This window comes from Trichechus manatus, unplaced genomic scaffold (assembly GCF_000243295.1).
Source record: "Trichechus manatus latirostris isolate Lorelei unplaced genomic scaffold, TriManLat1.0 scaffold00007, whole genome shotgun sequence".
Taxonomy (NCBI): Eukaryota; Metazoa; Chordata; class Mammalia; order Sirenia; family Trichechidae; genus Trichechus; species Trichechus manatus.
In genome coordinates this window covers 18,891,495-18,907,356 of record NW_004443943.1, presented here as the reverse complement: position 1 = coordinate 18,907,356, position 15,862 = coordinate 18,891,495, and the positions used below count along the sequence as shown (strand labels likewise).

Below are 15,862 nucleotides of genomic sequence, written 5' to 3'. Positions count from 1 at the left end.
AAATATATATATATTCTCACTACAGAGGAGCCAGTTAAAGATAAATGTAATAAGGTGAACAAAGATTAAAAAAAAGTAAGTGCTAATCTCTTTAAAAAGTTCATTCTTCCTTTTTAAAGGTTCTCTTAACCGCACTTTTTTCCGAAACTTGTTCCTCATGAATTATAGTTAGCAACTGATTCATTCCAAGATTAACTAAGCAAAGCCAAAACCATTAATTTATGAGTAACTTCCACTCATTCTTCATTTATACTGCTGTATATTGGGCCATGTGTTTATGCCAAACTAAATGCAACCGTAAAGTGCAAGGGGACTTTTATTAACAAAACACTCATAAAACTTTTTGACCTGTGTGGTCAGGTGCTGTGTGTACAATAAATACTAGAAGGAAAGCCACAAAATAAACCAACTGCAAAACTATGATTAATACCAGGTGGGTGGAGGAATTGGGTAAGAGATGGTGACTCTTTTTTTTCCTGATGTTTTTACCTTGCTACACTCAAGCCTGGAGTAGATGATATAGATGAATTCTTCCGCTGAGTTTATTTTCTATTCCTACCTTTAAGTATACATTAAAATTGGAACAATTTCATATCCACCAGTTTCATTTGTATCTCTACTTCATAAATGGCAAGTTAAAGAATGTTCTTGTGTAATTAATATGGTTTTAGCTCTTAACAATAAAATGAAATTTCTGTTTGCTTCTTGGAAAAAAAAAAAAAAAGAGACCAGACTAAAAAACCGAAAGCTAAAACCAAAATCAAAACAAACTAAAATCGTGTATGTCTAAAAACCAAGAGTGAAATAAAGGAGAAATGGTTGCTTTCTTCTCAAGGAAGTCATCTATGTATTCTGTACACAAAGGGGAAATAGATTAACGCAAACATAGTTCATTCTTCCCCAGGACAAGATATAATCGAGACTACATGCATCAGAGGGATGTCTGTCACAAAAAAATTGAGGATGAAGGAGAAAAAGGAACTCAATGTTTTTCCTAATACTCTATACCCCAAATATGAACAAGCTCTATAGGAAATTTACTTTACCTTTTGTGTCTGAAGACAGACAAGACTTTCTACCACAGGCACTAATGATGCTGCTGCAACAGCTCTGACATCATCATCAAGGTCCTGGAGTCCTTCAATTATTCTAGTTAAAACTTTAGGCAATAAAGTATTAATTACGTCCTGTAAAACAGTACATCAAAATAGATTAATTTCCTGTTGTACAATTACTGTGCTTAAATATTTTTACCAAATTTGCCATATGAAAGCATAAAATCCAGTATTTGTGCAAAATAAATGAATCACATAAACAGAAAAATATCAATATTAACAAATCCCACCTTTAAAAGTCTACAATGGTAACAAGTGCTATGTAAGTGCAAGTGAATGGTATTATTCAATGTGACTTAAAACACCAAAACACGTTTTCTAGGTAATATAAAAAGCAACTAGAATTCTCTGTGTAAATACATACACATACATATACCTTTGTGTTAGAAACTTTGCTTCCATTTCTGATTCTTTTTCAATGTCACTGGCAATCAAAAGAGGGTATGAGACAAGAGAGAAGGGAAAGCCATTCCTTCCTGCTTCTCATTATTCCAATCTCCTCTCTCTGCATTCCCCCTAACACAGTTAAGTCCTAAGAGGTTACTCCTGTGATCAGATACTAGGAATTTCACTGAAAATTGGTCTTGTTATGAAATAGAGATAGCTTTTCAAAAACCAATAATGCATTTACCACTTGCATGTAATTCTGCAGTTCTCTACAGAGGCTAGCAGGAGATAGAGATAAGATGGGTGCATTTATGTGGGAAGGAGGGTTGTCAAGGAGAAAAGGGGCTAAGAGTCAGCTGAAACAAGGAAGGAAGCACGGGGGAAAAGAGTTGGAGAAAGACCTCAAGTCTATGAGCAGAATCAGAAGATAAGGTTTTGTTGCTGGCAGTTAAAAAAAAAAGGGGGGGGGGCAACTTCAGAAAACTTCGAAAGGCCTATGAACCTGCCTTTAGGAATAGGAAAGGAGATTCCAGAAACGGGTACGCCAATCCCTAAGGCCCTGACAGGGTACTAGCCCAGGCTGGGAAGTAGTCAGGAGAGTTAACTAATAAAAGGTCCTGTTCTCTAATTCCTCATTCCTTTTATTTCCACACCTCTTCTTTCCCCTCAACACGCACACTCTTCTAGTATCATCATCTCTAGGTCAAATCAACTGCTCAGGATAGTGGAAGTCCCTAATTCTGAAACCAACTCTACGGTGGGTATTACAGATTGAATTGTGTCCCCCCAAAATATGTGTTGGTATCCTAACCCTTGCATCTGTGGATGTAATCCCATTTGGGAGCCCTGGTGGCACACTGGTTAAGACCTACAGCTGCTAACCAAAAGGTCGGCGGTTGAAATCCACCAGCCACTCCTTGGAAACCCTACGGGGCAGTTCTACTCTGTCCTGTAGGGTCGCTATGAGCCAGAATCGACTTGACGGCAATGGGTTTGTTTTTTTGTGTTATTAGTATAGTGTGCTGTCTAAACCAATTACTTCTGAGATATAAAAGAGCAGATCAGGCACAGAAGCAAGCAAACACAGATGGGAGAAGACAGATACAACACCACATGAAGATCGCCAAGGAACCAGGAACAGAAGCTGAAAAGAGAGAAAGACCTTCCTCTAAAGCCAACAGAGAGAGTGCCATGAACTCCGACTTCCAGCTGTGAGAGGAGCCCTGGTAGCACAGTGGTTAAGAGCTACAACTGCTAACAAAAAGGTCAGCTGTTCAAATTCACCAGTCACTCCTTGGAAACCCTATGGAGTTCTACTCTGCCCTATAAGGTTGCTATGAGTTGGAATCAACTCGACGGTAACAGGACCCTGGACAGGAAACTGTGAGAAAAAAATTTCTGTTCGTTAAAGCCACTCATTTGTGGTATTTCTGTTACAGCAGCACTAGATAACTAAGACACTGGGCAAGTAGAGATAAGGGGAGAGATGTTTTACTGGCATTTCACACTGGAATTCTCAACTAATATTTCCACAAAAACAATGTTATGTGTGTAACTAGATTATGTTGTACTAAAGTACAGTGACACATTATGTATATACTTCAGACACATTATAAATGAAGTAGGCTTTTGTGGACCAATCTAGTAACCGACCTCCTAACCGTAAGATGAGAAATAGCATATCAGAGTTCTCAATAACCTACTAAGAGAGCAAAAGTGCTTATAAACAGGAGATTCCGTATATATGTATGTATTTTATCCTGGATGAAGTATGACAATACAAAAAACACTGGACTAGAAGACACTATCTAATTCTAGTTCTGGTTCTACCTGTAACAAGTCTTGTGATCTTGAGCAAGGCATCTAACTTTTCAGAACTTGTTTCCCTATATTAAAATGGTAATACTACCTGCATTTTCTTCTTAGAAGACTTGGTATAAAGGATCACATAAGAAAACATTGACAGTCAACATGAAAAACTACATGACCATATAGATTGCCTGCTTATACACTTACGTAAGTATGTATCCTGCATCACTCAGCAGGGTGTCTTGCAGTGCTCAGAGTATTTAATATTTAAATGAGTTAAAAGAGTTAAGCCAAGTAATGATAAGCTCTGAATTAACTGCAGCAATGGATTAAAGAGGGAAAATAATCCTTGACCTTAAAGAGTAAACAATGTACCTAACCAGCTTATGATATGTACTTAAATTCTTATTAGTACCACCTATCTCTATGACACTGCCTCAAGAGGCCCAAATCTTGAAGGACTGGCTTATCTGTAACACTAAGAATCTGGGGTCGTTTCAGATAGCCAAAGTAATGAAAATAAAGTAACAGAGGAAAAAAACTTTCCTACAAATGCTTCAAAAACCAAAGTGTTTACCTGACGAACTGCCAAAGCATATTTTATTCCCAGCAGACCACCATGTCTAACTTCCCATTGTTCTTGTGTAAGTAATTTAAGCAGCACATCCACAGTCTTATGAACGCCTGTTTCATTCATGTGTTTTAACACCACACCTAATGTCTGAGCACAAGTTTCACGAACTGGTGCCACAACCTACAAATGATAAGGGAAGAAAACTTGTATTTGCAAACAAATTCATCTTGTAGAATCCGAAATTTGACAGGGCAAAGCCTCCCTTAGGTGATACTTACTTCATCAGAAACAAAGTCTCCAAATCTGTCTAACGCAAAAACACAAAGAAGTCTAATAACCAAGTCTTCCAACCACTCTTGATGCTGCTGAATCATCTGTTAAAACATAGTCATTTTTTAATAACAAAGATAACACTTTGTATGGGGGAGGAGGAGAGAAATGTGGACACCTTAGATCCTCCCCCCCAAAAAATGCAGGGACAGATTATTTTAGCTATAAAAACAAAACAGTCCCAATTAATATTCTTAATATTAACCATATTCTCTTTGATGATAAATTTGATTCAAATATAGTATATTAAAATTCATGAATTTTACTACGTTATTGTACTCTAAGAGAAATTAAGAAACTAATTACTTAAGGGTACTATTATATTTGTTACTTACCAGTTGTCTCTCCATGCCACATCAATCATGCTCCTCACTGACCTCTCAACTATCCTCTTATCTCATCTTATTCCTCTCACTCTACCTTCTAATCCATTATATCCTGCTCAAATACCCTTGCTTCTACATACTATGTTTTGCTACTCTGTTTCTGAACACGTCTTTGCCCTTAATCCATTCTTCCTGTCTATAGACTTCCTCCTATCTTTCTTATTTTTTCTCTCTTATTCACCTTTCTGTATTTCTTCCTCTTCTTTATCGCCATTCCTACTTCATGGCACATACTCTTTAGCTTTCTTATCCTGGAAAAAGAGGCCAACTATGGAAACCTGGTGATAATTGTTGCCTTAAAACACTTACCTCTTCTAAAGTGCTGTCTCCGATTTTACCACCACTTTTCCCATGAGCTTTAAGGATTTCCCTAAGTCCAGTGCCTGCACCATGTCGAACCTAAAAGTGCAAGCATCGAGAAGCTAATGTCAGAGGTTAAATGCTTAAAAAATTGAGTTTAACTTTTCTCCAATATGAAAAACGATACTGCATTTTTAAGAAATTAGAATAAACTAAGGGGTACTTTACAAGAATGTGTTTTTCTTTTACTACCCAAGAAGAAATACATATATTAATTTCAAAACTTTTTTGGGTTATGTGGAATTTTTAAAAATAGCTAAGAAAATAGCTATTCTAAAATCCTTTTGAGATATAAATCCACATTGCTGTCACTACTTTACTCTCTACCTTGCACTCACCATTACCCACGGCAAAGGAGAGGAAGGAATGTAAAACATACATTGCTCTTCAGAGCCTCCAACACCAATATTTTAGAAATATATGCATCAAAACTAAGCCCCAAAGCTCCTAGTGGTAACCACCAAAGGAAGACAATCAAAACAAAATCTCGTGTGACTAATGCTTCACTGTAGTTCTGGGATAAACTGCCTTCCTTAGATAGAGAGGATACTTTCTGAAGTATCATCTAAAAGGGAGGAAAACAGGTCAGTAACCCTACACTCAATTATTCAAGACTCAATCTGAGATAAGACTTGAATAGCTTTAAATAGAAGTACATCAAGGAATAGAAAGACTGCGAAAAAGTATTCCAAAGGAGTTTTAAATTACACAAGGCCCAACAGAAGGGGGATAAAATGGCTTTAGATCACCAACCCTCAACTTAAATGAAAAGTAATTCACTTTCATCTCTTTTACATACTGGGACCTGTTCAAGATTTCTTTGAAGAAATATTTCTGAGGCTAAAAAGATAATTTGAAAACTACTGCTCTTGATCAATAAAAACTGTCTACTTCCAAAGGAAATGAAGGCAATTTCTACCATCTGGGAGAGATATGCAAGCCTAGAAACTTTAAATTATAGCTAAACAAACAAAAATTAACAATTCACTAAATAAATGATAAAAAGGATATGAAACGTGAAAATTAGTCTAAAATTTTCTACACAGAAAATGAATGATATGAAGTGCCCTGACCAATGAATACTGAAAACGACATGGGAGAATAGGGATCACAACGAAGTAGACTGTTCTTGTCATTGTTCCCTTCATTGGCATAGAAAATAGAGCTGAGAGAAATTGTAATGAAGAAATCTTACCTCCCAGGATGGATTAAAAAGATCATTACAAAGTTCTTCGCAAAAGCTTTCCAAAGGCCATTCATTTGTCTGAATAAGAAAAACGGAATTACTACGAGTTCAAAAGGTCTATTTTATGCTAATAATTTAAGCAATTTAACAAAATATGTTTATTTATAGGTCTAGTAACAGTTGTTACTGTCTGATGCCGTTGAATCGATTCTGAAACATTTTTTACAGAGTAGAACTGCTTCATAGGTTTTCTTCGATGTGGAGTCCCTAGGTGGCACAAACAGCTAAGTGCTTGACTACTAGCCAAAAGGTCGGCAGTTCAAATCGACCCAGGGGCACTCTGGGAAGGTAGGCCTGGCAATCTGCTTCCGAAAGGTCACAGCCTTGAAAACCCCATGCAGCAGTTCTACTCTGTACATGTGGGTCGTCTTAAGTCAAAATCGACTTGATGACAACTAACAACAACAAAACTTAATGGAAGCAGATTGCCAGCCTCTTCTTCTGTGGTACTGATGGGTGGTTTCAAACTGCCAACCTTCGGCTAGCAGTTGAGTACAAACCATTTGTACCACCTAGGGATCTTCCAGTAATAGTAGTCAGGCTTTAAAAACTTTAAATAATTAAGATTTTTACTAATTAAATAAGTAAAGATACTTACAAGATAAGATTTTTACTAATAAAATTTCTCAACTGCAAGATATCCAAATACTGTCTACTGAAACATTAGTTAGAAAAAATTAAAATAATTACAGTGGACACTTCAGGACATTTTAATAGTACCTCTTCAATTAAGGAAGAGCTGTCTGAAATATTATCAATCAAGACTTTGGAATCATTTGCAGACTGATTAATAACAACATTTGCTATTTTCCGTCTCTTTTCTTCTGGCTCTCCGTCAGTGCTATCATTGCTAAAAAACAAAAGTCATCATTTAAAAAGTGAATAAAGGATAATGTGAACCACAATGAATATAAGAGAATCCAGCATTTGAACAAATGTTTAACCATATTCTGCTTGTATGGTTTACTTAAAATTTCATGTACCAAATATCTAAGATTAACTACTTAAATTTTTTTTGAGCAAAAAATATCCTACTGCTCCGGTTGTTGAATACAAAATAGGTTAGTAAATTCTTGCTTTCAAATTGGATCTTAAATTTAACAATGCTCGTTTTTTTCTCCCTGGTTACAACTGGCTCCCCTTCTTTTTATTTTAAACTCCATTAGTCCAACAACCTAAAACTGACTCAGCTTAACACTAACTTTTTAAGGCTTTTGGTACTCTGGAGAAAACTAATACACTGAGTAACATACTATAGTCTTACTAATTCTTGAAAAATATGGAAATAAGACAACTGATCAATGAAAACTGTGTACAAAAAATTTAAGGAAATGTTATGACTTTAAAAAGACCAAAAATATCAAGCCTAGCCTAATTGCAAAATATTACAAAGGTGAGAACAAGCAAAACCACCTTTCTTCAGTATTAGCAAGAAGGAACAATTAGCAAATTTTCAGGCAAAAACAGCATTATTTTCTGTAAATATTCCTCCCTCACTCCACATCAACTGTGTGATTTATCTGACCAATTATTTTTGCTATAAGATGATGAAAGAAATCTGAGCCTCCCTAATCTCATTCTCTATTACTTTTCCCCAATTCTCTATTATCTAGCCGTACTAATCAGTCATCTTACTGTCCTTGAACTTGTTAGGCATGTTTCCACCTCCAGGCACTTGCCCTTGCTATTCTGTTTGGAACGTTCTTTTCCCAGATTATCACATCGCTAGCATCCTTATTTGTTTCAGATCTTTACTCAAAAGTCACTTCTATGAAGTGCCCTGCTCATCATCCTGTCTAAAATTTCAAACCTTCTCCCCATAAAACATTTCATATGTTCCTTTCTTGCTTTTATTTTCTTTCTGCTTAGCCCTTATCATTAAATACTATATATTTTACTAACTTTTTTTAAATTGTTCAAGTGAAAGTTTACAAATTCGAGTTAGTCTCTCGTACAAAAATTTATATATACATTGTTATGTGACCCTAGTTGCTCTCCCTATACTGTGACAGCACACTCCTGCTTTCCACCCGACTTCCTGTGTCTACTCAACCAGCTCCTGACCCTCCCTGCCTTCTCATCTCACCTCTAGACAGGCACTGCCCATTTAGTCTCATGTTATCTACTTGAGCTAAGAAGCACACTCTTCACAAGTATCATTTTATGTCCCATAGTCCAGTCTAATCTTTGTCTGAAGAGTTGGCCTTGGGAATGGTTCGGTTTTGGACTAACAGAGAATCCAGGGGCCGTCTCTTCCAGGGTCCCTCCGGTCTCAATCAAACCATTAAGTCTGGTCTTTTTAGTAGAATTTGAGTTCTGCACCCCACTCTTCTCCTGCTCCATCAGGGACTCTCTGCTGTGTTCCCTGTCAGCGCAGTCACTGGTGGTAGCCGGGCACCATCTAGTTCTTCTGGTCTCAGGCTGATGAAGTCTCTGGTTTATGCGGCCCTGTCTGTCTCTTGGGCTACTACTTTCCTTGTGTCTTTGGTGTTCTTCATTCTCCTTTACTCCAGGTGGTTGGGACCAATTGATGCATCTTAGATGGCTGCTTGCAAGCTTTTAAGACCCTAGACACCACTCACCAAAGTAGGATGCAGAACATTTTCTTAATAAACTTTGTTATGCCAATTGACCTAGATGTCCCCTGAAAGCATGGTCCCCAGACCCCTACCCCTGCTACTCTGTCCCTCAAAGTGTTGGATTATATTCAGGAAACTTCTTAGCTTTGGTTTAATTCAGTTGTGCTGACTTCCCCTGTAGCGTGTGCTGTCCTTCTCTTCACCTAGGATAATTCTTGTCTACTATCTAGTTAGTTATATTTTACTAACTTACCTTGTTCCTTATCTATCTTTCCCTCTAGAATGTAAGCTCCCAAAAGGCAGGAATTGTTCTCTATTTTATTCACTACTGTATCCCCAAGGCCTTAGAACAGTGTCTGGCACACAGAAGACTTTCAATAAATGTTTGTTTGTGGAGTGAAAGAATTATGACTTCTGAAAAATAAAATACGTGAATAGAAGCCAGTAGAAGCACTTATTAGGTTACTATATGATCCTAAAAAGCTGCTGACTTAAAAAATCCTTGTAGTTAACAAGCTCAATAAAGAGTTTATACTTTAAAAAAACTTAACTCCCAAGTAAAAATTTCTACCAAGTAGATGTATATTTTTACCTATCCCCCTTTGTGCCTTGCTTTTAAATGAACACGCCAATCACTTTTTAGCTTTATATGAATGAAAAGGAAAGCAAAAAGTTTTGTCATCTGCAGCAAAATCCTATTTTCATAGGCTTTCTAGTGTTTATTAAGTTGTCATTTATGCAAATATTTCTTGAACACCACTAAAGATTCTGATTTAATACATCTGAGTGGGGCCCACAAATACGCTTTTTTAAAAAAGCCCTCAAAGTGCTTCTGAAGCAAGTAATTTTGAACCACTCTTTGAGAAACACTGCTCCAAGCCATGCACAGATATTACTTTTACTTATTTATTTTATCCACATAATTCTTTCCTACAATAGAAGGTAAGCAAGTCTGGATTATTACCTGCTATGCGGTATAGCACTTGGCCTAGGAAATAGGTGATGTAACACTATGACAATAGTTTCCGCTATACTAATGCAGTGTTCTTAACTTGAGGCCCCAGACCACCTCTCTGAACTCATTCTCTACTATTCTCCCTTCTGTCCACTCATTCCACCAATAATGCCCTTCCTTCTCTTTCTTGAATATTCCATGATGAAGGCATTTACATGTTTCCTCTGTCTGGATCACTCTCCCCTTTGAAGATCTTCAGCCCTCATTCAGAACTGATGATTAGTAAGAGAAAAAAATCTGCATATATGGATTTTTCTGAGGAAAAGGTTCTAGTCCCTAGTAATAGTAAATAAGTTTCCCTCACAATTGAGGAAGAAAATCTAAATGGTATTCCACAACTAAAAAGAATGTCAGCAAAATGTGTTTTATAAATTAAAGCAGACACAGATTTAAGCTACACAGCATTATTGTTTTAAATGAATAAGCAGAAAAAGATTGCTACCTCTTCTCATTAGTTTCCACTGTATCCCTGGATCTCTGTTTTGCAAATAACTTGGCCATTCTTTTAGCTTTGTTCTTTTGTCTATTGCTCATTCCTGCTCGAAATTCTGAGTCAATCAATTCAGCTGCCTGAAGAGTCTAAAAGAATAAAAGAATACTGAGTCTGAACATTTGAAGTAAAAATAAAAATTCATAGTCTCAGCCTTAAAAGATGACTAAGTCTATAAATTTCACAATCCTGACCCACAGAGGAAGCTTTCCGGAGGTGAAACTTCAAAATAACCACAGTATCACTGAAAGTTACAAGAATAAAGAATGTCAATAAAAGAAACTGGTGATGATCATCATCTGTTGAAAAATAATTTTAGATTATAACTGTAAGTGATTGGTCCAGAATCCTGTAGTCACTTAGCCCATATGCCCTGTTGCTGTCAACCAGGCCTACTCCTTTTACTCTCTTTTCCACTCATGGGAGGCACTATAAAGGCTGTGGCTGTGTGGTAAGAAAGGCTTTGAGCCCAAGCCTAAAAATCTTTTCTGTGCCTAACTGTAAGGTTCAACTAAAATTTATACTCCTGGAATCACTGAGGTCACTGGTGTGGATGCCGTGCTACAAACCTGGTCCGGGAACCACTGGCATTTATACATGGCAGTGCAGCTGAGATGAACCTATGACAACAACTAACATTATGCAACTCCCTCTCAAAGGTCCATAACATATAAGACCAACCAAACCTTAGTCTTGCAAACCCCCACTGGCTATTGTTCATTGCATATATCCAACTATTCTGATGTCTGAAGCTCTCTTTTTCTAATACACCTCTCATTCATTTTCTCACAACATGTCCCATGCTGTGATCATATTACGGCATTTTTCAGTTCTCTTTTATTTTCTTCTATTTTTCTCTTTATTTTTTCATTTATATCTTATTCTTCTTCCCTTTTTAACTCATCTCCTTCCTCTCTTTCCTGGTTGCCATTATATTTTCTATCTCTTTAAATTCTCTTCCTTTTTCCCCTCACTTATCTGCCATTTATTTCCCATCTGCTGAAGTTATTCATCATCACACACACTCTCAGTCCTAAAAAACATTCTTTACAAATTCTACTGGTTTAGAAGACAACTAATAAAAAGAAAAACAGAACCATTCTCCACTTAAGCAAAGGAAAGGCCAAGGGAATAAAAAGTGCAGGAATTCTTAATGGGGTCCATGGGCCCCTAAAAGGATTGCAGGACAAGGGGGAAGAGTACTGAATCACTCGAAATGTAAGACTTCACTTGTATGTGCACTTTTCTGAGGAGAGACTCACAGCTTTTATTTGAACTTTAAAAGAGTCTGTGGCATGAAAAAAAGTTAAGCAGCACATGAGAATCCATTGGGAATCAGAAAATTAGGAAAGGAAGAGAAAGGAGTAAAATTATGATATAGCCATACAGCAGAAAAGCATGAAACTGTCAAAAAAGAACATGATCAATCTGTATATACTCACGAATTAAGCTATATTAAGAAGGAGGAGGTGAACCTGGCTTAAAACGATGCACATAAACTTGTATATACATAGAAAATTTCATGAATGATGCACAAGTAACTTAAAAAGAATTGCCAGTGGGTACATGTACATCCATCGATTACTGGAAACAAATTTCTTATTACTTCATTTTGTATTTGAAATTTTTAAAAATCATGCTTATTACTTTCTCAATTAAAATTTAAAAAACAGCCCTAAAGACTTCTAGTATCATCGTTATCTGCAAATAATAGCCCTGGGGCAGGGCCAAGATGGTGGAGTAGTCAAACGCTTCCGGTTGACCCTCTTACAACAAAGACCCGAGAAAATAAGTGATTCGATTATATATGACAATCTGGGAGTCCTGAACATCAAAGGCAGAGTTGAGGAACTGGACTGAGTGACAGGGGAGAAGTGAGACGGTTCAGAAGCAGTGAAGAGGTGCCAGACCTGACCTGGCGAGAGCCTGAGCCCCCTAGGCCTGACCAGCTCGTGGGTGAGCAGTGAGGAAGGCAAGCGGCAGTCCTCAGGAGGTGTGTTTTCCGCACTGGGAGAGACCCAGAGCCAGAGAGTCTACATGGTCACCCAGAACCAGTGAGAAGTAGCCCTCATAGGTGAAAGATAAGTGCTTGTGTCCGGCCTACCACGCGGATCAAACACACCACCCTTAGGGAAAAACCTCTCTCCCATTTACCTCCCCGCTCCCTGCCATGCACTAGGTCCTGGACCGGCGTCAGCAATTGCTGAGTCCCCTGGGCCGGAAGTAGGATCTGTCACATGCCCGGAGCCATTTTCCCTGTCTTGGAGAGTGAACAAATTAACAAACAGGAAAAAATAAACTGCCAGTTCCCCTAAGCCAGGAAGCCAGGGTAGGCACAGCTCCTTTGCCTAGGCACTGGCATAAGGGATCCATGGACTTTGAGTGCCTTTACCCCTGCAGAGACTTGTGTGGGCCCATTTCAACAGTGTACGCCCTCATTACCGCAGTACAACAGGGTATATACCAGAAGTTTAACTTCAACTGTTTCAGCTGTGAAGTGGCAGGTTCTTGACATTTGACACTGCTCTGCCCATTAAGCAGGGTCTTCACCTACCCACATCAAGGGCCTGAGGACTGGTGGCTCCACCCATACCACCTAGCCACCTGTGACAGGGGCCCATGAATAAGAGGGGCCCCCCAGTCCTTACAGCCAACAGCATTAGGTGCTCATAGTCCGGCTGCAAAACCCACCCATGTGCTCTAGGGAACAGGGACACGCCTTCCTCCTGGACACTCGGGGGAGGCTGTCAGCCCCCTGCCTTGCTCAGAGGGTGTCCCGCTGCTGCAGCCAGATGCCTGTGCCTACACCAATCACCCATGCCTGTCTAGGACTGTAAGTGAGAGCCTACCCCACACACTTGGTGGCTATCTACCTGGGCACCTGAGCTGAATCCATACAGGAGGAGTGGACTCCTGAGCTCACATACCTAGTAACAGATCGAACCAACCGGTGACAGGACATTAGAGCTTCAAAGGTGCCAATAATCAAACTAGCTCATACGGGCAGCCTATTTGGGCATATCAAAACAAAACAAGAAGCTATGACACAGTAAGCAAACATAAAATAAATAAATATAATAACTTATTGATAGCTCAGAGACAACAGTCAATATTAAATCACATAAAGAGGCAATCCACGATGGCTTCAGCAAGCTCCCAAAATGAAAATAGCAGCCCTTACTACCGCCCACTCTCCCAAGAATTTACTTTTTTTTTCCCCCTTCACCAAAGAACAAAGGAAAGAGCAATTAGTCCAACTAGTGTCTCTCAATACCAGTGGCTCCTAAAGGGTCCACCACAGTTTTTATTTAACAGCCCAGTGTCCAGGAAGTAGATTAAATTTCCGTTCTGTAGAATCTGTCACCAAAGATGCATTTTACAAAGGCATTTAATTATGGTGGCACACACTAGCAACAAGCAGAATTAAAAAAAAAAAAAAATTGCAATTGCATAAGCAAAATGAAGCAAGTCTCTGTACTATTAACTTGCAATCAAATAACCAAAGGTTTTACCTACAGGTTGTTTGTTCACAAGGGCTGCTGCAGCTGGGGTATAATCCAAATCTTCATCATTGAATAGTTCTTCAGTACTCATTCCAATTGCTTCTCCCATATTAAGGCCAAGTTTCTTCTGTAATAGTTTTCGTTGGCGTGCTATCCTTTCTTTAGGATCCACTTCACCTTTAGATAAAAAAGAAATAATTTTACACTTCCTCTATATCATCTGTTAAGAAGCTTTCTAACACTTTCAAATCAGTTTCCATTTATTAAAACAAAAAACAAACCAAACTATTAAAACACTACTCTTGCCAATTAAAAACCACACTCACAACCCCTGAACACGTCAGAAACTGTATTACCTACTCATGATCCAAAAATGGTGTTCCAGCTAACAAAATACTCTTAAGAATTTTCATTGTGATTCCCCCATCACCCCACTATTACTTATCCAGCATCTTGAAATTCTCAATCAATTCACTAATGAGATTCATTTCCATGCAAATAAATCAATCTTATTTTATAGCTGCATCATGTACACACTCTGAAAGAAGATCTAACTAGGCTAAAAAACAAAATCTAGATATTATTTGACAGAAAAAGATCTCAACAAACAAATGTTTATTCCAAGTGTGGCCTTTATGTATTCTGAGACGGGATACTACACGGTTTAAAATCAGGAACGGTGTTCACTGGGGTTGTATCCTTTCACCATGCTTATTCAATCTGTATGCTGAGGAGCAAATAATCTGAGAGGGTGGACTTTATGAAGAAGAATGTGGCATAAGGATTGGAGGAAGACTCATTAACAACCTGCAACATGCAGATGACACAACCTTGCTTGCTGAAAGCTAAGAAGACTTGAAGCACTTACTGATAAAAATCAAAGACTACAGCCTTCAGTATGGATTACAACTCAATATAAAGATGACAGAAATTCTCATAACTGGACCAATAAGCACCATCATGATAAGAACAGAAAAAATTTAAGTTGTCAAGGATTTCATTTTTCTTGGATCCGCAATCAACACCCACAGAAGCAGCAGTCAAGAAATCAAATGGACATATTGCACTGGGCAGATCTGCTGCAAAAGACCTCTTTAAAGTGTTAAAAAGCAAAGATGTCACTCTGAGGACTAAGGTGTGCCTGACCCAAGCCATGGTATTTTTAATCACCTCATTTGCATGTGAAAGCTGGACAATGAATAAGGAAGACCAAAGAATTAACTCATTTGAATTATGGTATTGGGGAAAAACACTGAATATACCATGCACTGCTGAAGAACGAACAAATCTGTCCTGGAAGAAGTACAACCAGAATGCTCCTTAGAAAGGAGGATGGCAAGATTTTGTCTCATATACTTTGGATGTGTTACCAGGAGGTACCAGTCCCTGGAGAAGCATATCACGCTTCGTAAAGTAGAAGGTCAGCTAAAAAGAAGACCCTCAATGAGATGGACTGACACAGTGGCTCCAACAATGGGCTCAAACATAGCAACGACTGTGACGATGGCACAGGACCAGGCAGTGCTTCGTTCTGTTGTACACAGGGTCACTATGAGTCAGAAGCAACTTAATGGCACCAAACAATAACAATGTATTCAAATACATCTGTAAGTTTATATGTAATACTTCCAGACCCTAAAGGCAAATAAAGATCAGACTTATAAAGATACTGATAATAAAAGGCAATAATTATGAAAGCTAAAAGAAAAAAAAAGACGTATTCGACTTACATAAGAACCGACTTAAGACGGAGTTGTCAGAAGAGAACCACGTGGTAAGTTGGGGACTACATGTACCTTCCCACTCACCCCATATCCGTTAAAAGGATAAACTATACAGATATCTGAGATATGATCCTTGAAACAGAAAAAGGTCATTAGGTAAAACTAAGGAAACCTGAATAAAGCATGGACTTTTAGATTAACAATAACGAAGAATCTATTCTTCATCAACTGTTACAAATGTATCATACTAATATAAAATGTTAATAATAGGGGAAACTGGGTGCAGAGTATATAAAAACTCTCTGGATTATCTTCTCAATTTTTCTATAAATGTATAACTGTTC

The 15,862-nt window shown here is 38.1% G+C and overlaps 1 protein-coding gene across 2 annotated transcripts in view; it reads right to left on the bottom strand.

Annotated features, from left to right (window-relative positions):
* BTAF1 (B-TFIID TATA-box binding protein associated factor 1) overlaps nt 1–15,862 on the bottom strand; it is a 107,441-nt gene that overhangs the window by 61,531 nt on the left and 30,048 nt on the right. Inside the window, exons 5-12 of one of the 2 annotated variants that reach the window (XM_004369927.2) lie at nt 13,808–13,971; nt 10,244–10,380; nt 6,928–7,057; nt 6,157–6,225; nt 4,911–5,000; nt 4,164–4,259; nt 3,889–4,065; nt 1,047–1,187 (exon numbers count right to left, since the gene is read on the bottom strand). In XM_004369927.2, coding sequence (XP_004369984.2) covers nt 1,047–1,187; nt 3,889–4,065; nt 4,164–4,259; nt 4,911–5,000; nt 6,157–6,225; nt 6,928–7,057; nt 10,244–10,380; nt 13,808–13,971 — 1,004 coding nt within the window. Of the gene's footprint in view, nt 1–1,046; nt 1,188–3,888; nt 4,066–4,163; nt 4,260–4,910; nt 5,001–6,156; nt 6,226–6,927; nt 7,058–10,243; nt 10,381–13,803; nt 13,972–15,862 lie in introns of those variants that run through there. The other variant, XM_023739980.1, reaches the window with a different exon arrangement.